We start from the raw sequence: 27,972 nt of genomic DNA on the forward strand, positions 1-27,972 counted from the left end.
TTTATTCATAAGAAAGATATGACCAAACTCAAATTATGAAATTTTTTCTTCCAGTGACCTTGAACTTCCCCAAATGACCTTGGGTCAAGGTCATGACAAACCCTTAGGTCATGGGCAATCTTTGTGTGACATGAGAACCTACCACGTTTATCCATAAGAAAATAATAAGAAAAGTAAAAATCACAAGAATATATTGATAAAAAATTTCAAATTAATAATTTTATAAGAGTTAGCACATGAAGATCTAACATATTACAATAAAATATAAAAAAAAAATACTTGAATTTTTTATCAATATATTCTTATGATTTTTACTTTTAATCAGAATTTTTAATGCTAAAATTAAAATGTCGTAGTATTTAACGATAATGTAACCCTACTTAATATAAAATTTCCACCAGAAAACTTCTTTTCATATATTTAGAAAACACAACTACATGTATCTAAGTGACCTTGAACTGTTGAGAGAAGGGTAGGTTTAAATAATTATATAGATTGATCTAATTATTTTGATGCGCTAAAATATTATGTAAATCTAATTTTTAAACAGATGTACATAGATCGATGTGCAAACTGAAACAAGCCAGGGGGTCGAGCATCTCAAGGGATTTCCTCTTCTTTTTTTTTTAGAATCTTCCTCTTTCCTCTGAACAGTATATGAAAATGACTTCCTCTAGTTGGGTGTAAGTATAAAAATTAGATTTGTATATTCAATTATGAATAAAGATCAGTAACACATATATTTTTTGAGATTTTAAACAACAATCAAGGATATAGTATAGTAGTTGTTGAAGTGTTGAACTGTAAAAGTGATAAAACAATGACATTATATGCTTAGACTTTGATATACATTAACTCATTAATTATACCAATATTCACAAAAAACGTTTAATTTTTAAAACTTTTGCCCAATCTCTAATTATTTTCTGATTCCATTTTGGAGCCCATTTTTGATGCATTAATTTTGAATCATTAAATCAAATGTACACTACTAGTATTCTTAAGCATAATTCAATTTGTAAAGTTTAAAGGCAATAAAATATGTTCAAATCAACTTAATTACATTGTATATATATATATTTTCGCATTATCATTGTATAAAATCTATTTTTTAAACAGTGATTTGGGTATCCAGCATTTAACAGAGTCTGTGTTTGCGGGACTGTGTCACATAGTAGGGACCTCTGAACAGGTGACCATGAGGAGAGAAATACTAGACATGGGCGAGATTATAGTAAATCAAGTAAACTTTACAAGTTATAAGCTTGCAGCGATGTCTAGTGGAAGTTATAGGGAAGGATTCAGGCTACAGGGGACAGATACGGACGCAATGGTTTGGCCAAAGGACTACAAAATAATCTGGCAGTTGGAACAGGCTCAGAAGTATGATTTAAATAGAAAAACACTAATTCTCAGTGATTGTTCGGAAAGTCCACCTGGTTTTGCTTTACTAGAATTATTGACAGAGACTTACTGGGGATCTCTAGAGAATCCTTGTATAAGAATTAACGACAGACTCTATATATCAAGTTCTAAATGCAGACGCATCACAAATTCTGCTCTTTCTCAGTCTATAGAACATAGTCCTTGTTGTAACATTGTTATTGAGTCACATGAATATGACACAGCCGTATGTTTTGCTTGTGACTTTTGGCCTCCTCCCGCCTTCCAATGGATAAACAGATGTCACTCATGGCCCCCGCCTCGTATCATTGATGAAATACTCGGAAATGGATGCCACTTTGTAGCAGTAGGACACAAACTAGGAAATCACGTTGACAAAGAATGGAGAATTTCTTTCTCTTTGGCGGAGAAAGTTCTAGTTTCTTCAATGAGTGCCAATTCTTAACGTACGGTCTGCTAAAGTTGTTCTTAAAAGAATGCATCAACAGTGGATTAGGTTAAGAGGATAAATTACTGTGTTCTTATCACATGAAGACGGCTGTTTTTTGGGTGATTCAACTAAACATAATGCCTTACTTGTGTCCACAAAATCTCCTGCAGTGTTTCTGGGTCTGTTTTAAACTTATCCTGAAATGGGTGTTTGACGGCATCTGTCCAAATTTCTTTATTCCAGAAAACAACATGTTTCTGAGTAATATTCATGGTCAAGCACAAACGGCATTGTTCATCAGACTCCATGGATTATATGAGAAGGGTTTAGCATCCCTGCTTCACAGTCCATCCATCGTGTCCCATATTATAAGTGTCCTTCAAAATCCTAGGCAATTTGTTTGTACAGATGAACAAATTTTGGTTTCTAAGGTGGTGTTTGAATTAGATCTATTCAAGGAAATATATCGCAATTTTCAACCTAAACTTGACCTACACCCCTGTTTGAAGTTTCTCAATGCTCTAAGAAGGTTGATCGTTTTACCTGTGGGACAATATAAAAAATATATCTTACAGAAGAGCACATCTTATATACTCCAGGGCACAGCTTTTATTTTACTTAACCTTTTAACACATTATATACCACTCGAAGTGGATAATAATTTATGTAGGAATAGAGGGATATATTTCATTGACAAACCATCCCTTTACATGCTGAAATTAGCTGCGAAGTTTGGATGTATTTCTGACATGTTGTACGTTGCTATGTATTATTACAATACATTCAGATACTTGGAAACCTTAACTGTTATAGAGGCTACAAATGCCAAGTTAGCGCAGCCATATGTAGTGTTTATGGGACTTGTAAATGCACGAAGATATAGCGAGGCTGTAGGGAGACTTCCTTGGTCTACAAAGATGAGAAAGGCTGTAGCATGGAATATTTATCTAAGCAATAGAATATGTTACATTAATGAACTACTGCCTGAACAACAGTCAGGGTTACAGTGTGGATCCCCTGGAATATATATCCCCCTCTATGTTCTCTTACACATGTTAGAGATCTTGTGTTACAGACATGTAGACCCAGTGAGATCACAAAGAGCTCTAAAATCTACAAGATCTTGTACACCATGATCTGGGGACATACATATCCGAAAGAGAAAAAGACATATCATGGGAGATCCTAGGGATTTGTCAACAGATTACAGGGAATTACCAAGCTGCTCTGTATTCCTACCGACAATGCCTAACACAAGAAACATTCCACAAAATACAAACCGCTACATTAAGAAGGATACAGGAAATAATGGACCTAATCAATAGAGTCTAACATTTTATAAATGGTACATTAAGAACACAATATATTATAGAATCAGATTTTTTTGGGTAAAAAGTCTGTGATTAAAAACTTTTTTGACAATGATATATGACAGCTGTCATGATCTCCTTTGTGAATTGAAAGTTGGTTTTTAAAACGAATTTTTTATCTAAAATAAAAATTAAATAAATAAAAAGAAGAAAACGAAAAGGGAAAATAACTTTTTAAAACTTTTGAAGGCCATTTAATTCTTGAAATGCATTGTGTTTACCTGTACTTGTATATAAAAGGAACATTTGTAATACATTCAGTTTGCTAGTAAATTTTATATAACATTGTTTTTTTCCTCTATGCCCATGATCTCTGACTGATTTCAGCTCATAAAGATCATCTACATTGATTGAACAACAAAATAAGTAAATTGTCAAACAAAGCATACCACCCTCCATAATATATAGTCCAATAAAAAAAGTAACATATTATGTTTTTTCCAAACATTGTATTCTATAATATAATACATATACAAAGTTTGAACTATTAAATAAGATCAAGATCTGTTATTTCATTTCAGCATTTCATAATACATGGTATTATTACAATATTTGTACATATATTTAATAAAATCTTCAAATTTATGACAAGATTGTTTAATTGATATAAAATATTTAATTTTTAAATTCCAGATTTTGTATTTTCTTCATCTACTTTCCTTTTTACTTCATTACTTTCTGTTTGTGGTGTATGTCAAATATTTGACAATTAAAATAAGTTCAATGCATAGAATGACCTTTTAAAATACAAATGTATTCACAACCAAGACAGAGCAAGAGCTGTCAAGCATAAATTGTAATGGATATCCACTGGACGATAACTTACAACATTGTTGATATCTTTTAATTCTGACTGGAATTTTCAACTAGCTGGGTATTACAATAGACAACCATACATTTATTTTTTACCATTCAAATATTTGATAAATATAATATGGCTTATGACTTGTTCCTCTTCAAGAATGTTTAACCTAAAAATTCCAATTTGCAGAAATAGACATTATTGTTATTAAATGTAAAACAAAACAAATAGAGGTAACACAAAAATAACTTAAAAAGTTCTACGTAAGAGGCAGTACTATTAGTAACCAATAACAAAATCAAAATGAACATTAAAGCTATGACTGAACGATAAATTCACTGATAGTTATATGAGAAAAATCATGAGGACATTTTCATTCTTACATGCATGTTTTATTACGAAATGTTTTGAACATTATTTAAAAATTTGACATGTAAAAAGTCACCAATATCACAATTTGGCTGAGTCTTTTGAGGGGTTTGGGGTCGTATCCCTCGCCAGTCCCAGCAGGCATGATGACAAATAAAGCTGACATTTAGATCACCCATTCTGAAGCAGTGGCACTGAAAGACATCAAGTAGACAGTTTCCTTTCATTAACAGTTTTGCTTCTTGCATTCACACCTGAAACTCCTGCAGATCTATCATACAACCTGAAAAAAAAAAAGAGAGATCTGATGAAAAATAAAAATGAAAAAAAGTACAAGAAAAATGGAATATATATATTTTTTTTAAATTAATGAAATGATTGAAAATTGTCTATCTATTCAAACTAGAAATATGTCCATAGGACATGAATGCCCCACTGAGGGTATATTAGTAATTCAACGAGAAAATTGGTATTAGTGTACGAAATTTGATCAGAATATCTTGAATACTGATGCAGTTGAATTGCTTACACCAGTATGCATCAGCATATCAATTGTGACACTAACTTCAGAAAAGTGAGGTCAAGTTCAAAGGAAAGGCCAAGGTAAAAAAATGATGCAGCAGTTGAAAACCTCTTGTCAGAATGCATCAGCACATTAAAAAATATCATGAATGGTTTCTTTAAAATTGAACACAATTTGATAAAAGTGAGGTCAAGGTAAAACATTTGGATGTAGTTGAATTGCTTTCATCAGTATCATGTATCACCAGATTGACACTAATTTGATAAAAGTGAGGTCAAGATCATAGGAAAGGTCAAGGTAAAAAAATGTAGATGCAGTTGAAAAGATCTCTTCAGTATGTATCAGCACATAAAGTTGAAAAAATATCATGAATGGTTTCTTTAAAACTGACATAAACACAATTTGATAAAAGTGAGGTCAAGGTCATAGGAAAGGCCAATGTCAAAAGTGTTGATGCAGTATAAAAGCTCTCATCAGTATCTATCAGATTATAAAATTTGATAAAAATATCTTGGATGGTTTCCATAAAACTGAGCTAAACACTAAATTGCGAAGTGTGGTTAAGGTCAAAGAAAAGGTCAAGGTCAAAAAGGGTGATACAATTGAATAGCTCTCATCAATATGTATCAACATATAGAGTTTGATAACACTATCTTGAATGGTAGCTTTAAAACTGGTGAAGCAGTTGAATAGCTCTCATCAGTATGTACATGTATATCAACATTTAAAGTTTGATAACACCATCTTGAATGGTAAGTTTAAAACTGAGCTAAACACTAATTTAAGAAAAGTGAAGGCAAGGTCAAAGGTAAGATCAAGGTCAAAAAATGTTGATGCAGTTGCATAGCTCTCAGCAATATCTATCAGCATATGAAGTTTGATGAAAACATCTTGGTGGTGGATAGTTTCTTCGAAATTGAGCTTTGAACTGAGCTAAACTCAAAGTGTAACGGAAGGACGGAAAGACGGACATGACAAATACTGTATGCCCCGGCCATATTCATGGCAGGGCATAAAAAGTGTGGTATCACTAATTTAAATGTTTTTTTGTTGTTTTTTGTGTAATCACGACTCCTTCGAATTAAAATCCTAATGAAATAAAAAATTTCAAATAAGTAACAACTGAATATTTCGTCAATCAAAAAGTGGAATCCTCATTTATCAATATATTTTCCTCAAACCATGAAATTTGACCTCACAAAAATAAGTGATTTGAAAGTACTCAATTCCAGATCAATTTAAATTTTTCAAAGCTTGAATTTGTTTAAATCTCTGGCAATATGTTGTGTTTTTCTCAATATGCAATTTATCAAGCACAAGATTTTGAGCAGAAATCCACAACATACCTTTTAGACACAGAGAGATTATTGCATAAGATGAACTTGTTCAATGTCCTTTTTGAGCTTCTTTGGCAGCTAGTATAAGTGGCTGTAGATTGGCCAGTGGCTTTGCTAACCGAAGGAAGGGATGCTGCAATGAGCAAAAGATTCGCAAGATTCATAGGAGATTTTTAATACATGTAATCAAAATAATAAGTGTAAAACAACAGTGTAAAATCTGCTAGAAAATGAATCCTTGTTTTGGAAAAAAAAAAATCAAATGATCAGAATATGAGATACCTTTAAGAGCTCCGAGGCTGATGCTCTTTTTTCTACGTCCACCTCCAGGCATTTATCCAGGAGATCTTGGAAGACCGGCGAGAGTTTGTGTTTCTCTTTGATTTCGGGTTTACCATTTGTTGCTATAAGATACAGAGCCTACAAAATAAAACATATCATCTGAATCATTGGTTCACATTGTTATACAATTTAACTTCAGTATCTCAAATGCTGATATGTTGAAAACCATGAATATGTCAAAGTGCATGATTTGGAAGTCCCTACTTCTCATTATTGATGAGTTTTACTTTTGATATCTCAAATTCTCTTATAACTCCAAATTTTCTCTCAGTCAGATGGAGGATGAGATAAAAAGATTTGACAGTACTTTTATAATACATTATTTAAACATGCTGAAGTACTGGTAAATATTTTTGTGGAGTGAAAATTTTTTTAGAGTCAAAGCTTTAGCAAATTTTTTTGCATACCAATATCCAGTTTGTGAGAGTATTCTGTCATCAAAGTTTAAACATGTAAATTTTTAACAGAACAAATATCTAACTATTCTTTTGAAAGATTAAGTCAACTACTAAAAATGACTTGAAAACCCTAGCAAATCATGTTGTTTATATTTTTTAAAGAATGCTACAAACAGGAAATGTTTAATCTTCCCCTTCCCCTCCCGAACATACATACCAAGAATGCAAATAGTTGTAATTTTTCTAAGTCCAAGGGCAATAACTGTCAAAAATTGCTCAATCGTACCCAAAACAGACCTTGATCTAGATATTTTTATTTAAATTTCATTTCAGTATGTGCAAACTCTGCAAAAAAGGTGAAAGGAAACTCTTGGTGGACTAACTAATAGACCAACTGACAGACAGCAGCGAAGCAATGTGCCCTACCTTCTTAATAAGGGAGGCATACATATAATTATCCACTCAGATACAAAAGATGCTATATAAAGTCTTATTTTCTTAACACTGAACTTACCCTTAAAGGATTTTCATTCAGATATGGTGGTTCTCCCTCAATCATTTCAATGGCCATCACACCTAAACTCCAAATATCCACTTTTGGACCATATTGTTTCCTGTTATACAGAATTCAAACTGTAGTGACCATTCTGGATTTTAATTTCTGAGTTTATGAAATATACATACTACAGTACTAAATGTTGCCTTGACAACAACCCTTACCTAGTGACGACCTCTGGTGCCATCCAATAAGGTGTGCCCACCATTGTCGACCTTTTACTTTGTTCTGGAGATAACTGAGCACAAAACCCAAAGTCAGCTGTGAAGAGGAAATGGATTCAGTTAGCAGCTGTTTCTACGTGATACAGGAAAAATTGTCGAATCTTACACCTGTACAATTCATATTAACGTGAATTCAGGCCTTTATTTTCATTCACCTTTTACTTTTTTCCATGTATTTTTTTTTATTATATACCCATCAATTTCCTTGTTTTTGTTCTTGTTAATTTTACAGAGTTTGATCCGATTTTCCGGATCACCACACTGGTTTTCTGAATCCATATCACCACTCTCTGAAACTGATGACGTAGTACGCAAAAACATGACGTTATTTTTCTTGCGCGTTAAAAAGTCCCTTGTAATTATGCTTTGTTTTATGGATATTATACAAATGATCTCTTAAGTTTTATTCTGCTATATTTAGCTAGTTATAAGGGGGTATATAATAAATTTATCATTATAACAGTAACTTGTAGTTACAATTTCCGAAGATTTCCGTACATATCAGTACTAAATGTTGCCTGTTGCCTTGACAACAACCCTTACCTAGTCGTTGCCACAATAAGGTGTGCGCGGATCATCAGATCAAACTGAAGCGTCTAGTTAGATCTGATGATCCGCGCCTGTCAACTCAACGTGATTTTACGACCTTTTACTTTTTTCATGTATTATATAAAGTTACTGTTATAATAATATATATTCATATAACAGTAAATTCCAACACCTTGTCTATTCTGTCACATAATTTGTTACCTATTGCATTTTAAATTTTAAAGCTTTAATGCTTCTACATGTATATGTCAAGTAAGCAATCATATCCATATAGTGTAATAAATGCTAGCTACCACAATTCAAAATTACAGGAAACTTCCTGCAATCATCGTTTTAAATGAAAATAGAAAGTTCTAAGGTTCTTAAGAAAACCTACTCTAGGTTCCGAAGGAGAAAACCTACTTAATTTGACACTTCCATCCATTCCCAGCAGTATATTGTCACTCTTAATGTCTCGATGAATGACTTGGTTCTCATGTAAAAATTCTAAAGCTTGTAAACACTGAAAATAGTAAAGCACAGCAAAACTTAGTTTAAAAAAAAAAAAAACCATTTCTTCATGTTTATCATATATTTTTCAAACATTGTCTGTAGGTATACCCAAAACAAGATTTTTTTGGTGCAGCCAAATATCTGCCACATAAGTTTCTTGAGCAAGAATATAAAATGAATAATTATTTTAAAGAAAAATACATATTTAAACAAAGTTTCCACCTCTTAGATGAAATTTCATCACCTTTTGGCTTTAAATTTGAGAAAAAGATTTTTAAAGATTTTTTCCTATATATTCCTATGCAAAACTTTGATCGTCCATTTTGGCCCCCCCCCCCGGGGGTCATGATTTGAACAAACCCCAGTTTGAGGGATCAATTTTTAGCTGCTACCAAAGTTAATAAAAAGTTTATCATGGAATACCAACCCCAAACTGAGGAGTAGTGACAGGTCAAACCTCCAAAAGGAGGCCAAAAGGAGAAGGGGGGATTATACACTTATAAAGTAATACCTCTCTACAGACTGCTGCTATCTGTCCCTCATCCATACATGTTTCTGTGACAACATCAGTAAGAGATCCTCCAGCTAAATATTCCATAACAACCTGTGAACAAATGTCAAGTGTATATTTCATATTTCTTATCCTCACAAGGTGGCCTACTAACACTGCATTTATAAATGCCCAAGTCAATTTAAAATGGTGATGCCTATCTCAACCCCAATATGAACTCAAATTCATTTCATTTTTATTCTGGAGAGTGCACCATTATAAATACTATTATATTTAATATTGTAGTAAAAATCCGCCTGAATAAATTGAAATATTAACTCAAAATATTTCACTATTAATGCTTTTCAAGTACTGATATGCCAAGTACATGCACTACTACAATTTAATCTATTTAGATGAATCGATTTCACAATGCAACTAGAACCAAGGGTGATAATGAAACCTCCATTTCAAGTTCAATGATTACTGCATCAAAATATATGGACCAGAATTGTAAATTTATGCCCCTTTTAATTCAAAACCTATTAATATGAAATAGAAAATACAGCTGAACTTGGTTTTTATCTCAAAAACACTGATATCTTGAATGTTAACGTGATTTGGCAGTCCCACCTACTGGACATAAAATGCAGCTACTTAAAGTTACAGTGAAACTTGTTTAATGTTAACATGTATGCTGTTAATTTACATACAGAGCAATTTCTTATCTTTCTTTGCAATTAAGTTCATATAAAAACAGTGAAATTGGAATTACATGTACTTTGAAGTCATTCAAATTACTGCTATCAAAGGATTGACTTAATTAATTTTAACTGTAATTTTATCTTTTTAATAAATGACCTGTGTACACTGAATTTTATCAATTACATTTCTAAAGCTTTACAAAGCACCACAGAATAATTTGGTAACTTTATCTAGACTTTGAGTAACAATTAATACACCCTGACTAATGACTATTGAATAATATCAAGGTGATAGCAGCTAGCCTAACTGCTAGACAGTTTCGATATACATGTATAGGTTAACCTTTTGAATGCAGAGTAAGATATATGCTTATTACCTTTGCATATGGCTAGCACATACGTGATCAACTTCAAAGTGCCAATCTAGCACTACACAGCAATCTTAAACATAGCCCAATACTAGAAATTATGCTTGAAATTGAGCTTGGTTTTATTTTACTTACCCATAATTCCTCCCCCACCAAATAACTATCCAGATAATTCACAATATTGGGATTCTGATTTTCCCGCATCACTAAAATTTCATTAATAATAAGTTCTTTCTTTGGTTGCTGAGACAAGTTCATTGTTTTAATGGCCACTTCCCTTCCTGTGGCCACTTCTATTGCAATATACACAGTTCCTGATGCTCTGAAAATGTCAGAAAATAAATGTCAACTTCTGAAAAAAAGGTGCAAAAATTCATAGTTTTAATTTCAGTATTTAGGCATCAAATTAAAAATGCTAATTAACAAATGCAGCAAAGTGCATGTATGTCAAAAGTCAATTATCTCTTTATCTATCGGAAATATTTCAACTTTTGACACTACTTAATTTTTAAAAATTAAGATAGGATAGATTTGACATACAGTAGAACACAACAAGAGACTCAGTTTTAAAATACCATACAAAAAATAAATCTTATAAAGAATATCATTGTTAAAAAGAGACCCCACTTCAGATTTCAATAGCATTTTTATTTCTTAAATTCTTGTAATATTCAAAAGTATACATTTATTGACTGAGTTTGAGGGCAACATGCGTTTTGTCAAACCCAAGAACAAAACTGTCTGCCTGAGGCCATTAGGCCGAAGGCACACAGTTTGGTTCCAGGGTTGACAAAATGCATTTTGCCCGAGAACATAGTCAGAAAATGTTTTGTTATACCTTTCATTTTAATTTTTTGACATAAATGTATTTTGTACTATCGTCCGTGATGTAACCTTGGGTCTGTCACTTTTGAACACCAAAAATGAAAATGAGATTAAGCTCCGCCCATTGTGTGACGTAAGCGGTCCACATCTCATTAAGCGGTCCAACATCTCACTTAGCAATCCAAAATCGATTTTTTTTATGCCCGCTCAGCAACACATTAGAAATGTTAGACTTTTTTAGTAGAGATTTGTATAGGAACATATTTTTAAAGGTATAACAATATGCTTTAAATTCAAATGGAATACAGTTTTCTTAAAATAGAAAATAATTTTCAAACCCTTACCCTTGGCCTATCTTTTCCATTTTTGTATATTTCCTGTTAGGATCACCGATGGTCACAATTGTGCGTAATTTTTCTAGAATTTCTTCATCTGTCATTTTACGTTTCTTAGGTTTATCATTTTTACTTGTAGCAATAGCACCATTTGCTTTTTCTTCGGGTTCAATTGGCTTTGTATACTGGAAAATAAATCAGACATAATAAGAATATTATTATTCTTGTTTGTAATATTTATTTTGTCACATGACATTGATGAAATATTTTTTATTCAATATGAATACATTATTCTGTTTGTTTGATTCCTTAGTTTCACAAAACTTCTCTGTATTATTATATTTCTGTAAATCTAAATATGGTTCAATAATTATCTTCCTTCTGTTAATATGTAACTTGCAATAGACTTTGTTTTTTCAGGTCTGTTGGTATGTAACTCATAGTAGATTTGTGGGGTCTGCTCTTAGAAAAAAACGAGTGGCTACAATAGACTTTGTTTTTGTCAGGTGGCTTTATAACTTCTGTCGGGTGGCTTTACAACATACAATAGACTTTGTTTTGTTGTGTTGGGTGGTAACAATAGACATAGGTGGCTTTATAACTTACTATAGACTTTGTTTTGTCGGGTCGAGTGGCTTTATAACCTACAATAGACTTTGTTCTGTCGGGTAGGGTGGCTTTATAACTTACAATAGACTTTGTTTTGTTGGGTCAGGTGGCATTATAACTTACTATAGACTTTTTTTGTCGGGTCGGGTGGCTTTACAACATACAATAGACTTTGTTTTGTTGTGTTGGGTGGCTTTATAACTTACAATAGACTTTGTTTTGTTGAGTCAGGTGGCTTTATAACTTACTATAGACTTTGTTTTGTCGGGTCAGGTGGCTTTATAACTTACAATAGACTTTGTTTTGTCGGGTCAGGTGGCTTTATAACTTACTTTAGACTTTGTTTTGTCGGGTCAGGTGGCTTTATAACTTACAATAGACTTTGTTTTGTCGGGTCGAGTGGCTTTATAACTTACAATAGACTTTGTTTTGTCGGGTTGGGTGGCTTTATAACTTACTATAGACTTTGTTTTGTTGGTTGGGGGTGGCTTTATAACTTAAAATAGACTTTGTTTTGATGGGTCGAGTGGCTTTATAACTTACAATAGACTTTCTTTTGTTGGGTTGGGTGGCTTTATAACTTACTATAGACTTTGTTTTGTTGGTCGGGGGTGGCTTTATAACTTAAAATAGACTTTGTTTTGTCGGGTCAGGTGGCTTTATAGCTTACTTTAGACTTTGTTTTGTCGGGTCAGGTGTCTTTATGACTTACAATAGACTTTGTTTTGTCGGGTCGGGTGGCTACAGGAGGGGGAGCTTCTTCTTCCTCTTCCTCAGAGGCATGTGTTGCTTGTTCCACCTTTTGCTGTAAAAGGTTAACATAAAAAATAATATTCTTGTGAAGTGTTGACTTAATAGCAATTTTTACTCGCAAAATAATTTCTTAATATCTGATTTTTGTTCAATTTTGACTTACAGGTGATATAACAACGTTGTTGGAGAATTTGTCTGACAGTGTGGGACGCATGGAATCAGCACCTGCAGGTACAAAACAAATAATAAGTTTTGTCAAATTTCAAATTGATATCTAAATCAATAAAAAAATATCTCCTAAATTTCTCATTTGAATGTCTCCAAACATCAGTGTATTAGGCAATCAAAATGTAACAGTTGCATCAGAATTACATTTCAAGGGGCTGATTATATTTGTGCTGAGGCCAAACTGGGCTTACTACTTACTAGGTGGTTTGATATTGGTCATATACTTCATTTTGGGTTCCTGTTGCTCTTTGTTTGTGGCATCATAATAATTTAGGACATCTAACACAGCCTGTGGATTCTTCTTCTGCTCCATCTTAGAGATGTTAGACTGGGAAAGAAGCTTGGCCCACGACTCAGGCATTCCCTGCGAGAGAATACCAACATTTATTTTTAGAACTTCAAGGTCTCATAATAAAAGGAGGTTATAACTTAATGTTTTACTTTCTTTGAATATGAGGTTTCCCACCATTTACCATTATTTATAAGAGTCCCCCATCCAGGTCATCCCCATCCCCAGCTGTCATGAGTTCTGATTGGGTTTTCTTTTTTATATTGAACATGGTGAAGTAACTTCCCAATTATATGTATACATGTATTTAAAAATGAGCATCACCAATCATACATTTTTTTTCCTATCTTGACTGTGTTTTGGCAGATGATGATAGAAATGGGAAGTAGTAAAGAGGGAAATCATAATTTTTTTTTAAAAGTATGAACAAGTATCTCTGTAAGTTTCAGCTTGTATTTACATCAATTTGGTCCATTTATGTCAGGTTTAAAATGGTTACACTCATCATGCTCATTTTGTATCACATCATGTGTATGAGGATAGACTTATGTTTAGCTATAAATCAGAAAGGATATTTTGCAGGATTCATGCATATCATTAGGAAAATGTAAACATTATTAAGAGACCAAGAGTCATATGAATCAACTGAGACAAGTTTACACTACAGACTTCCCATTTCTTATCGCAGACATCAACATTAAATGTTGTATGTAACCATATGTAATGTTTTTATTTTTTTTTTATCAAGAGCCCCCATTTACGACCAAGCCAATTATGACATTCTTCTAGCCTTTAATCCAGCTCTTTATCAGCTAATCACTAATATCCCTCTTGAAAAACAAAGACACAAGTCTACCGGGTTTTCAGCTCTCTTGACCCACATACTAGGGCACACTTAGGCCACGCCCCTCCCACCTCCTCACGACCACAACGGCTTATATACCGACACTCTGATCTTCTGAAGTGCAGAAGTTCTTTCATAAGAATGTTACATAGTATAAATGGCTCTGAAATTGGACCTACAATTTATAGTTACATAATATTGCAAGGATTCATACTTACATTATGTGAACATAAGAAAGTAAGTCAAGGACTGTTCATATGACAGAATTTTATACACCATTCATTAATTTCCGTAAAAAAGTAACTTTTTTTCCTTTTCAACAAAAAGACACCTTTAATACACACCGTGAATTCTCCAGTATGGGGGTCGAAGCCCACGTGGACTGTGTGCTCAAAGTTGGAGGGATTTGAAATAATTGGCTTCTCATTTTCTTTCAACTTTTTGGAATTTAAGCCTGTAAATAAATATTTAAAGATAATGATTAAGACATAACTAACAAACCATATATATGAAAAAACTTAACTATTTATTTGGTCTATATTTCTATGTCATGCAATATAAACCAAAATACATGTATAATTCATTTTCATTGAAGCATCCCCTGTACGTATACATGTAGTACTACATGATACTACTGCTTATTAGGTTTTTTACCGTCTGTCTAATGAAATATAACGGGTAGATCAATCTCTTAGACTGTAAGGCAGAGCCTCTTTTAGTAATTCCCAACCTGAATGCCTATTGGATCCACCACTCATCCTTCTCTGTAGAGTAATAAACACATGAGTCCAACTGGATCTCTTTTTCTCACTCATATTTTCCATTCAATAAACATAAAAAATCCAACAGGGGAATAAAAATTATAAAACAAGCAGAATCAGTCACATTCTGGCATCACATCTCCAGAAATTCCTCTGACACACCTTGTAGCATCACAGTTAACACTAAATTTACATCTGAGCACTACAGGATGATCGAGGACTGTGACTACTGCACTACTGAAAATGAGAAGCAATTGACACGGGCAGAACTACTGTCGCAATACAATGATTAGCCTATTAAGAGTGTTGTGAACACGTCAACAGACAGCATCATATTGTATGTACATAAAAACACAACTATCACGTTTCTCCCCCTGGTCATTCTGAAACTTCCAATCCACAAAAGTTTGGAATCTCTAAAATATGTCTTCCAAAAAAGCGAGCAACGTCTTCAACACATCCCTAAACACATTAATATTGAAACCTCTATGACTACTACTCACTAGGGATTGTAAACAATATTAGATACAGACAATATATCAAACACTTCAACATTCCTAAGATTCTGATTCCTGTTTTTCTGGTGCTCAGGCATTTGTCACCCCTAGCAGTCTCAGATGTGTTTACAGGGCATCAATCATCTCAGGGGAAAGCATGCTTCTAAAGACTTAGATAAGCACACTGTACCCAGATGTGATATAATTAAGATAACCTTTTATATATTTCACAAATGACTCCAAAGAACATCAAAACCTTTGCTCACATTAATATGGCTTCCACTTTGACTTTCCCCTGCATATGTCATGATATAAAAGCTGGGGTTAGAGTCAGAGGAATCTTGGATTGATGACAGACTTGAGCCTACGGCTTTGAATAATATGTTAAAGCAATATTCAAGGTATCATTTCCTTATATCCCAAAAGGAAAATCTAATGAAGCAATGGATTTTGGATCAGAAATGAATGAGAGATGCACTTGAGTTTTGCCCTTAAAATCTTCAAGTTAGTATAAATGTCTGTTTTCCTTCAGCAGTTGATTTGCTAAGGTCAAAGTTCTCTGTACGAATTGATATCTTTGCATCAGAAAAAGCCGTAAAGTTCATTCACATGCAGCAAAAACATGTATCATAGTTCCAGAGCAAAAAAACATCCAGGAAAAAAATACAAACCCTTCGTGTGCCAAGATTAAATGATCCCGTATTGTGCAGCATTGACAGATGCAATTCGTGCATATATACATTGAGATCGAACATTTTCTTATGTTTTACATAAGTTATTTGCAGCATTAATTTTTGTCCAAAAACCCAATTAAAGGATGAAATCAAGATCTTATCTATTTTAAGACACCCCCCCCTCCTCCTTTCCTCTGTACTACATGTACTATAAAGTCAGAAAAATCCATTTCTTAGGAATAATTGAAATAAAACCATAGCCATCAAATAATGACCTGTACAATAGCAATACATATAAATGAAACACCATGACAAAGACCTACTTTTGGGAGTTTTTGTCTTTTTCCTTTCGTCAGGTTCTTTTGGCAGTGGTTTATGTTCTTGTGGCAAATTTCCATCCCTGAAAAACAAACGAAAGCACACATTAACACCTAGTGTTTATAAATAATTCCCCACCACTTCAAACAGAGCTGTCTGACAAAAAAGATACTTCAACTGGCATAAATATTTTAATACACTGATGTGTGCATTCTCTCTTAGCTTAACCAGTATTTCAACATATAATTACAGTTGAACTTCCTGATCTTGAACAATGATATCTTGAATACCATACATATTCCAAGGTGAAAGTTGCAACCACTTTTTCTTTAATATGTATTTTACCCTCAATACCTAGAACCTTAAATAAATTTCCAACTTTTTTTCTAGCTTCCATCAAGTTTGAGATAATGAAGTTTGACTGTACATATATGAATTTTTTAAACACAAAATTTCAAAAAATTTGGGACTGTAATGTTGCTGATCAGGTTATGCATTGTATATATATATATATATATCTTCTTAAAAAGTTTCATATCCATGCAAGACATGAAGATATCTATGCAGGCTTACATACAATTTAGACAACAGCTGAAGCATTTATCTGTAAAACACAGAATTATAAGGCCGTGGCCTGCAGTGAAAATGATTTCCCATAATTCAAGACAGCACTTGATTTTCTGAGCAATTAGTTTTATCAAGATGTCTGTAGGGGGTTCCCTAACTGTTGAGTGTGCAGCATCTGTTCTAAACACACTACATTCCTCACATAGCTGCATTAGAAATCCCTAGTTAGACAGTATCTATTAACCAATTGTAAAAAAAAAAAAAAAAAAAAAAAAAACAGCTTTCATATTTCCTTGGTTAGATAACAACATCTTAACATGCCGGGGTGTACAATGTCTTCTTTGTGCATGTACATAATAGATCTATGTATCATGTATTTCATGTTCAAAAAATCATAAAATAAACAAGTGACCTATAAAGGAAATTCAGCTGAAACCTAAACAACTTGCTGTTATACTTCTGACATTTCTCAGTTGAAATAACCTGTGTAAACTTTTAATCTGAAATTCCTTATTTAAACTTTCATGCCTGTTGATCATTGGGTCAGATAACCATGATAACATTTACAAATGTTTTTATAAGTCAAAGAAGGGCAAACTATGTCTGCCAGGGCCCCTTGTATGCTCATTATGATTCCCATCCTTTTAAATCCAAGATAAATCAGCAAATTTTAGACACAGCCATCTAGATATGTGTTTAAGTTTATGGATAAAAAAATAACCCTTTACTTACAATGTTAATCCAGAGAGAGAGAAAGATTCATTTTGAGTTAATATCTACATGTGCATGGGGGTTACTGAGTTTATAACATAACTAGTACACTGTCAACTAAGTACTAACTAGTAGATAGTTGTATATACATAATTACATCTCCTGTGAGAGCCAATGTTTACTGTTAGCTGGCATCTAGCAGAGGTTAACCACTAGGAATTTCTCATTGGCTAGTTACTGTGTCTGCTGATAGACTTTTTTACGATCTTGATATGAGAGTATCCCCCATTGAAGAACTATAAGAATCATTCAGTAGGGAGTTCCTTCATTATCATGACACTAAGGAGGGGTTAAACACTAGTATAAAATATTCTTTTGTTGTTTCCTCTTCCCTACACTCTTAGGCTGTTAAAGAAATTACACTCAAGAACATTTGAAACTTTTCTTGGTCACACAGGTTAAACAATCAATTTGAGAACCCTATATCACTTACTGTCATTAAAAATTTAATACCTCCCTAGTTGGCAAGTACAAAAACATCTGTGTATAAAAAACTACTCACCTCATAGTACTAGTGTGCCTCACGGGAGGGGCTGGGGGCTTCTCCCCCTCATCAAAACTGTCCGACATGGTCAGGCTGGCTTACTCAGCATTCATCAATACTTGCTAGTCATCAACAGGCTCAGAATGCAGGCCTCTGAGAGAAAAAAAAATCAACATGACTCAGTTTCAATGACCAATTATCAGGCAGCATGTCATCCCCAATAACCAGGCATGCAGCAACATTCAATCCCCCCAATGTAATCTTTTTATTGATTCCATATTGAATCATGCACTGTCTCCTAAAAATAAAAAACAAAATCATTAAAGGAAAGCGGTACTTTTATAACGAGGCATTAAATACTATACTTCACAGAATCAATAGAGTGATTCATGTCTTAGGCCAGATAACTCACTCAATACTACATGCAGAAAGTTGTTTATATCCTCAAATAAATAAATAAAATTCCCCATTACATGGTTTATACGAACTGTATTTGTTACACACAAAACAACAACCTCTGTAAGAAATTTTTTCTTGTTAAAACCCATATTGTATCCCAAGAATATGTACAACAGAGCTCTGCTAATCGTTGTTGGAGAAAAAAAAAAACAAACCTGAAAATGTTTTGTCTGCTACTGGGGGAAAATTTTGGAATGTTAATGGACGACCTCAAGAATATAATGTCAATTAGACCTTTCAACCAGTCTAGATCACCATTACACAATGCATGTTTAAAAACTGCCTATCCTTTGTCATTCACATACACCAAAGAAAATAAAAAGAAACCACAGTGTTAAAATTCCACAGGTATTGAAATCCAAAAAAATTTATGCACTTGTACTCCAATACACAGAAAAAACAGGAAGCCGTACAACAATACAGGTAGAATTAACAAGCTTAAATGTCTTCTATGCCCCTGGTCAAACCCCTTGACCCGACATTCCTTCCTTCACTTTTGTGTGCAGTTTTATAAGCCCTTTGCCAATGTAAATAAGATCGGCTCTATAAAAAAAAAGCTAAGAGAATGACTCATCTCTCTCTCTCTATGGAGCGGTGCATATTATTGATGACTTGTTATCATTGATCTGGGAGAGAGAGGTGGCATGCTACAGGATTTGTAAGAATTCTAAACTCCCTTAATCCAAAAGATTTTTTTTTTAAAAAAGAAAGTGGAGATTAGGCCCAAAAAACAAAAGAGGTACTCCCACATACAGAGATGATGTCAAAGGAAAAATCTCATAAACAAATGACATTTAATTTGTTAGCTGTCTGACTGTATTTATTAATTCCTGTTTTTACTTTTAAATCTGTAATTAAAAGCCATATGCACTGAACTTTTACAACAACACATGAAATCACCTGCTTTATAGAGTGGTATGCTTAATTTAACACCAATACAATTTCAGATCTATAAGATTTTTTTAAAAAATAATTATCAAATGCTTAATTGATTTTGTTTGATATCTGACATTTTCAACAAACTCATAAATCTCGATGGATTTTATGACAGTCACTATCCAGACAGAGGAAGTGAAAATTTCCCCTCGTATTATGTAATTAGCTACATGGAGGTTATCGTTTTGTCTGATGGCACAGTTTCCAATCGAAGGAAATCTGATCAATAGAAAATGACTCATCTCTCTCTTGGCTTCTGCAGAAAAGCCATTGAGCCAAACCCCCTAGATTACAAGCTGCATTGTGTAGAAATGGTTTTATGAAGGACACAGAGCAAAAGTTCTGCATATGTCTTACTATTAAAAACACCTGTAATCTGTAATCTCAGAAATCCTCTTTCATGATCTTGAAAATCATATCTAATTAAATGTTTAAACATGCACAAAGTAAGCTATCATATATACACACATTTTATGTATGTTTTACCATTTACACATCACTGTTGCACAGAGAAACATTTCATATGATTCATATAAGTGTCATTGTACTCTGATACAAAAATTATGAGAAGCAGTGGGTGGGTACACATGCAAGTATATCTCTGAAAAACAGACATATATCAGTATCTTTTCTCATGCATGAGTTTTTTAACATGTTTAAATCAACATTCATTACACAAATTACCCTTGCATATAAAACCTAATCTGATGATTAAAAGGTGGGGGGTGGGGAAGCTCTGCTTTCAATCTCAAGAAAATATATCGCAACAGGTGCAATACAGCAATACCAGGCATTCTACACACATGCAGCATTTTAAAAATTTTTCATATTTTCACTCAAAAATTATCACCTCTCTGAAGCTGTGATTATCAATGATAGTTTCCTTTCCTACAATAAATTATGATATCTGTATTTTGCTATATTTTAAGCCAATAATGTCACATAAGGAAAAGCCTCTTTTTCCTCAATTATAAACTAATAATATGATTTATCTGAATATATCCGAATTTTTAAGCCATTATTCTCATATAAGAAGGTTTTAGGTTAGAGTTTGGCTACATCATTATATGTGTATCATTTCTGCTTTGATAATTACTTATTAAAAAGTTTGATTACATATATATAATAATTAAAGGGTATTCGTGTCAGGAACGAAGTGGTACACTCTATCTATGATCTAATATGTTTAACAGGCAATTTCCCCTTATAATGTTTGAGTTGTGACATCACACTGAAAAGCAGTATTTGCTTACTTAGTAATTGACAATGCCTCCACTCTATTCAACCAAATGCATGCCTTTCATCACTGGAAATCAAGTTTATCAAGCATCTAATAATCTGTACATGTCATGAGAAGCAACCTACTGTTTTTCCTAGCATATGTTTTCAAAGTCTAACAAAATAATATGAAAGAACAGACGTGTGGTAAAAGTTATGTTCAGTATGATCTCAAGGTAACAACAAGATAGATTTTAAATAAAAATGATCAAAACATCTGTTCCTATGGTGATGTTCTTTGAATTCCCTTTCCTATTTGGATGAACTATCAGATAATAAAATAATTCTGACATTTTCTAGTGAGAGTGTCATATATTGCTATCAGAGTTGTAAAAGTAGGGACCTATATTAGGGTCCCTGATATTACCAGATAGAAGTCTCTCATATAAAGTTTAGTGCCATATCATTTTTGAAATGTTTAAATGCAGGGGTGCAAATTTAGGCCTATATCTGGACTGGCACTCAGGCCAGTCAAGGCCATTGAGCAATGAGGAAATTTTTCATACCAGCACATACTGTGCCACAAGACCATGGATTACATGGTCTCCTCCAAAGGACTGGGCTTCTCATCCCACAGTAGGATTCAAATCCGATGATGTACGGATTTATTCTTTCTTGGTGACTCTAGAGCAAATGCTCTAACCACTGCACATTTTGCAAGTTATTCTCTGGTATTTTGCTAGTTAACATATGACTTGAATCTTTTCACCCCTCATTATTAGATCATCGATCTAACTACAGTCAAATCTTATGATCTCCAACTCAATTGGACCAGGAAAAACTTCAAGATATCTAAAGATTCAAGATATCAAGGATAAAATACAGGAAAAAAGGTGATTGGAACTTCTTAATAATTTGATATATCCATGGTATGCTTAATATTAGTGTCCTTGATTTCGAAATTCTTTTTTTTTTTTTTTTTTTTTAATTCACACAAATACAGCATTATATACATATTTCAAAAGAAACAGAATGATGTGTTTTTTATTTTAAGAAAGATAGAAACAATAGAGAGAAAGATAGAGGGGAGAGCAGAGAGAGAGAGAGAAGAGAAAGAGAGTGTGTAAAGATTCAAGTTAAGAGAATAGCAGATTCCATCTGTTCCACTGGGTATCAAACTTTTCCTTTTTACCATTCTTATAAGAGATAATTTTCTGTGTTTCATAATGAAATTTCATTTGTGATATTGCATTTTGTAAATTAATATGTTTCTTTGTGCACCTGGCAGTATAAATATAGTATTTAAGCCAAAGTAGAATAACATTTTGAATATCAGTATTTTCCTCAATAAATCCTAAAATAAAAGATTTCTTAGTAACATTTATCATTAAACCAGTTTTTTCTTCAAACAAATGTACAAATTCTTCAAGAAAAAATTGTGTATTATCACATTCCCATAAAAGGTGTTCTATTGTTTCATCCTCAGTATGACAAAAACTGCATAATTTACAGTCATTTTTTTTTATTTTGAATAAAAATGAATTTGTTGCTAGGATTTTGTTTAAAATCCTATATTGGAACCATTGTAGTTTACAATCTTTTGTTACCCTAAAGGGTATCATGTGAATTTTTTTCCATTCCTGAGTTCCAACTTCTAAAAGCTCACTCCAATAAGTTTTACCTGCTGTGACAGAAGAATTTTGAATAAGGATTTCATAATAGCATTTAGATTTTCTACATTTCGTTACTGTGTAGATATTAGACATAATCATGGGATTAGTGAGCTTTTTTTATTGTTTTTTCCTGACCGGAGTTTTTCATCCAATCCTTTATAGCATGATTAATACTACTGAATTCTAAGAAATTAATCTTTATATTTGGATAGGTGTTACAGAACTGCTCATAAGAAAATAGTGAACCATCTTCATTAATGATATCATTAATTTGTCTAATGTTGCTCTCAAACATTTGTTTATTATAAAATGGTTTTCCGCCAATATGCAAATGTGGATTGTAAAATAGTGGTGAGTCACCAGCAACATCAAACTTTTTCTCAAGATTTTGTAACATTATCCAGGACTTAAAAACATCTATCCAAAATTTATTTTTTACTGTTTTTAAAAAAGTTGAAGTATATTCAATTCCACAACTTATAAATTTGTTCAAATTAAATTTAGGAATGAGGTTTTCCAACCCTCTATTTGTAAAAATTAGATGTCTTATCCAAAATAATTTCATGGAGGCTATAAAAGATGTCAGATTTAACATTTTTAAACCCCCCTCTTCATATTTTTTTACAATTACTTCTTTCTTAACCCTATGGGTTGAATTATTCCATATAAATGAAAAAAACATTTTTTCCAATTCCTTACAGAACGATTCAGAAGGATTTGGGATGGACATTAAAATATGATTTAGTAATGGTAGAACTAATGTTTTAATAACAGTAATTTTCCCTATGGGAGTTAAATACCTTTTCTCCCATTGTTTAAGTATTGATTTAATATGTACCAGTTTTGGTTCATAATTTAATGGTAGTATTTTATCCAATTCTACATCAAAATGTATTCCAAGAAGAGTAAATCTGGTAGTTCCCCAGTTAAGTTTGTAATTTGGAAGCAAAATTTCGTCACTAAACTTTTTTGAGCCTATCCACACTATGTGAGTTTTGGAATAATTAATATGTAATCCCGACATTTCTGAAAATGTCTTAAGTGTTTGCAGTGTTTCTGTGAGTGACGTTTTACTACCATCAAGAATAATTGATGTATCATCCGCTAACTGAGAAATCTTTTTTTCAGTATTGTTTATAGAAATACCTTTAATATTTTTATTTAATCTAATTTGGATTGCTAAAATTTCTGCACATATAATGAATATATATGGTGACAAAGGATCGCCTTGCCTACAGCCCCTCTGAATGTTAATTCTATCAGAAAGGTTACCACCTTGGTTTATTGCAGATGTAATATCTGTATTAAAAAGGGATACCCACTTCTTGATTGAGGGTCCAAAGTTAAAAAAGTTAAGTGCGCCTTGTATAAAGTTCCATGAAAGTGTATCAAAAGCTTTTTCAAAGTCAATAAGTAGTAATAATCCAGGTATATTTTCTTCCTCAGTGTAATGCATTATGTCATAAATTAACCTGGTGTTTTCTCCTATATATCTATTGGAGATAAAACCTGTTTGATCTTCATTAATTATTTTATCTAAATAGCATTTTACTCTGTTTGCAATGGATCCAGATGCAATTTTATATACTGTATTTAGTAAAGTAATAGGTCGCCAATTCTTTAAGAATTGTCTAGGTTTATCACCTTTTGGTAACAAAGTAATGATACCATGTTTTTGTGTAATAGATAGACTGTTATGCTTATATCCATAATTAATAGATCTAACTACAAAAAACCCAATATATTTCCAAAACATCTTGAAGAATTCTGCAGAGAAACCATCTGAGCCAGGGGATTTATTTGATTTCATTTTGTAAAGTGTAGAAGAGGCTTCTTCCATAGTAATTTCGCCTTCTATAGATTCTGATTCTTTGTATGAAAGCTTAGGAATTTCTTTATTTCTTAACTCTTTGAATATATCAGTATTTATAGTATCTGTACTTTTTGTATATAACTGTTCATAAAAACATTTTGCTTCTCTTAAAATTTCTGTTTGGTCATAAATAACATTTCCATTATCATCTTCTAATCTTGGTATTATCTTACTTGTAAAGTTTCTTGATTCTAATGAACAAAAGTACTTTGATGGTTTTTCACCTTCCTCTACCCATTTTGCTCTACTTCTGATATATGAACCCTGTAGCTTATGTTTTCGAATATTTTCTAATTCTTGCTTATTACTTAATAACTTATCAATATTATTTTCACAGACATTTTCTTCCAATATCCTGATATTTTCTATCAATTCTTTCTCCTTATTTTCCTTTTTCTTTTTTATGTAAGTTGCATAGGATATAGTTTTACCCCTTATTTCAAAGAGCAGGGTTTCAAGAAATAATTGATCATTTATAGTGAAGGAAATATCTGAATCTAGGATATTATTTATGTTATCCATATTGTATACTGGAGTTGCATACTGTTTTTTAACATCTAAGATAACATTTTTAATGCATTCCAAATAATTTTCATCATAAAGTAAAGAATTATTAAACTTCCATAAACCCCTTCCTTTCTTAAAATCATTAAAAGCAATAGACAGTGATATTATGGAGTGATCTGATCTGTAGCTAGATTCTATAGTGCATTTTTCTAACCCTGACAAGAGTGACTCAGATATTAAAAAGAAATCTAAACGACTTTGTTTCAATTGAGTTTTTCTTCTCCAAGAGTATCTACGAACATTTTCGTGTAATTGTCGAAAAGGGTCAATATAAGAAAAATTTTCTATTATTTCCAAAATCTTGTCTCTTGCCTTTGGATTATTAATCGATTTATAATTGTAATAATCTAAGTCTGGGTTTATAACTAGATTAAAATCACCACACCAGATAATATGACTACAATGCATATCATCGATATGATTTTGAATGTTTTCATAAAAGAGTGGTGTGTCAATATTAGGACCATAAATAGTACATAACAATACTTCATGGCCCTCTATACATGCTTTAAGTAAAAAATAGTTTCCATCAACATCACCCTTTTCTGCAATAGGTTTAAAATCAAAGTTATTATTAATAAGAATTGCGACTCCTCTGGAGTTTGTAGTATATGAACTAAAAAAGCACTGGTATCCCCACAAATTTCTTACTTCATTTTCTATATCACAGGAGAAGTGTGTATCTTGCAAGCAATAAATATTATATTTCAACGATCTTAAATAATTAAAAACATCCTTGCGTTTTGCAATATCGCCTAAACCTTGGCAATTTACGGATATAATTTTAACCATTTGGTATAATAATTGTGCAAAAACTGTTAGATACCCAACGGAACGATGGAGGTGAACTCATGATTTAAATATGTAGAGATTCAGAAAAGAAAAGAAGATAGAGCAAAGAAGAGAAAAGCAGTAAAATAAATCAGATAATGATTTTCAACAGTAAAAAAAAGTTCCACGAAAATACAAGTTGACTACCGTGATATAGTGAGTCACTGTTTGGAATGTCAAAAATCAACACATATGACATCGGAAATACATTTTACAGCACTAAAATCAGTTGAGGTACGGACGGATATTTTAGTCCCGGAACTTATTTACCTTGTGTGCAATGTCATCAAGAATGTCAAACTTTACTCGTTTTTTCTTCACCTCTGCGTAAACCGATCCATTGAAGTACCATGCCGATGAAACACCCTCACAGTCCAACAGGCGCGCGATCAACTCGCCGTTCTCCTTGGTAACGTCATCGCCTAGTCGAATGTTACCGGGGGCCGCCTTCACTTTTGACCGCTTTCGCATTATATGGGCCTTTTTGTCGTTATTTGTCATTTTCATGAGAATGGGTTTTGGTGCTTTACCCTTGGATCCAGGTATCCTGTGACATGCCACAATGTCACATTCGTTAACCTCTACATCCCCTTTCTCCTTCAATACAGATTTCACGACCTCTATAATATCCTCATCTTCTGTTTCCTGAACTCCGTAAATTTTAATATTGTTTTTTCTGCTGTATTGCTCATTATAGTTAGCTTTCACTGTGGCAAAAGTAGCAAGATCGTTCAGCTGATCCATTTCCTTTTTCAGTTCTCTATTGTTTTTGTTAGTTTCGGACAGTTTTTCTTTTAGAGTTTCGTTTTCCATTGTTAATCTATCGACGTCTTTTGTCAGATTATCGATTCTTTTATTTAACAGCGTTTCTCTTTTTTCTGCATTTGCTTCATGAATCTTCAGAAGTCCTTTCACTATATTAGTCACCATTGATTCTAAATCGCACGTTTTGACCGTTTGTTGCAAACATTCTTTAATTTCAAGTAAATCAGCTTTTAATGACCCTATTGTCAAGTCATCTGTTGTTTCAACCGTTTCATTTCTTTCAGTCCCAGATTTACTTTTTTCTGACCCTTTCTTAGTACCAGGCATGTCTTTGTTTTTATTTTGGAGGTAGCGTAAACAAAGTCTTTCACAAGGGAAACCAGCATGAACAAATCGAGGTGTTTAAAAATCGTAGTAAGCAGTACTCACGACTGTGTAGAATCTCCTTTCTTAAAAACACAGATTTCGAAATTCAACTGAAGTGTAACATAAATGATTTTTAAATCTTAGAACACTGCAAAGTCCGTAGGGACTAGAGTCCTTGGACCATTTTATTTGTAATCCAAACAGCTTTTAAACATCACCTTACACATAAAACCAGAATGATATTTGTTTGAATTTATTGGATGCTATTTGGATCTATAGACTGAGTGAGTGTGCTCAAAATTTAAGAAAATAATTTCCTGCAAGTTGGATGACCTGTACTGTACTGTAGTCCTGTATTTGATTTTAAATTTTAGCCTAAAAGATAGATAGAAAAAAAAAATCAATGCTCTTCTTTCAATGCTACAATGAAAGTGAGAAATTTTCAGGCAGGATTTCATGCTCATCAGCGGAGCCAAATGACAGTGGGGTGCACATGATTCTTTCAAACTCACAAAAGATGCCGAGCTCAAATCGGTGACAGTGACACTGTCAGATTCTAAGATCTACTGCAACTTAATGACACTTGGGTTTCCTTTCTGTATTTTCTCAAAAGTCAAATCAAATATAACTACCTCACTGTACGCACAGAACGGAAACAAACACCTGAACATTGTCTATTTATAAATCATAAAATATCTTCCTTCCTGACACTGTATTCAAATAATGATTTTTGGCCACGTTCTTCAATCAAATAAAACAAGATGATCAACAATAGTAACAAGATTGTACTTACTTACTTCTCAAGTGTATGACTAATTACTAGAAGTTGAACGAGTTCACCGACATTTCCTCTGCCTCTTCTTTAACCAAGATGGCGCCAAAGTCTCGCTTTTGCGAGATTGCGATGCGGGGAAGGTGTCAGAACGAATAAAACTGCATCTAGGGATAATGTCAAAATCTCAAATTGTTTT

At 32.9% G+C, this 27,972-nt stretch overlaps 1 protein-coding gene across 3 annotated transcripts; it reads right to left on the reverse strand.

The window, feature by feature from the left end:
* Nucleotides 1-4,386: 4,386 nt before the first annotated feature.
* On the reverse strand, nucleotides 4,387-27,941 carry LOC134281969 (serine/threonine-protein kinase PAK 3-like). 3 transcript variants are annotated; one of them, XM_062764408.1, is made up of 16 exons: nucleotides 18,928-19,053; nucleotides 18,332-18,466; nucleotides 16,497-16,573; nucleotides 14,586-14,695; nucleotides 13,307-13,472; nucleotides 13,044-13,105; nucleotides 12,840-12,932; nucleotides 11,528-11,703; nucleotides 10,494-10,680; nucleotides 9,308-9,400; nucleotides 8,707-8,806; nucleotides 7,696-7,792; nucleotides 7,490-7,589; nucleotides 6,518-6,655; nucleotides 6,245-6,368; nucleotides 4,405-4,658 (listed from the first exon to the last, which is right to left on the reverse strand). In XM_062764408.1, the coding sequence occupies exons 2-15, from the start codon at nucleotides 18,397-18,399 to the stop codon at nucleotides 6,285-6,287; spliced, it is 1,551 nt and encodes a 516-aa protein (XP_062620392.1). In that variant the 5' UTR covers nucleotides 18,400-18,466; nucleotides 18,928-19,053; the 3' UTR covers nucleotides 4,405-4,658; nucleotides 6,245-6,284. The 3 variants fall into 3 exon arrangements, with proteins under 3 accessions (XP_062620393.1, XP_062620392.1, XP_062620391.1); XM_062764407.1 differs by lacking the exon at nucleotides 18,928-19,053 and adding an exon at nucleotides 27,795-27,941 and having other exon boundaries at nucleotides 4,409-4,658; XM_062764409.1 differs by lacking the exons at nucleotides 16,497-16,573; nucleotides 18,332-18,466; nucleotides 18,928-19,053 and adding an exon at nucleotides 14,972-15,216 and having other exon boundaries at nucleotides 4,387-4,658.
* Nucleotides 27,942-27,972: the final 31 nt, after the last annotated feature.

The sequence above is a fragment of the Saccostrea cucullata genome, unplaced genomic scaffold, assembly GCF_032062105.1.
Source record: "Saccostrea cucullata isolate Sc308-1 unplaced genomic scaffold, CSIRO_AGI_Scuc_v1 ctg85, whole genome shotgun sequence".
Lineage (NCBI taxonomy): Eukaryota > Metazoa > Mollusca > Bivalvia > Ostreida > Ostreidae > Saccostrea > Saccostrea cuccullata.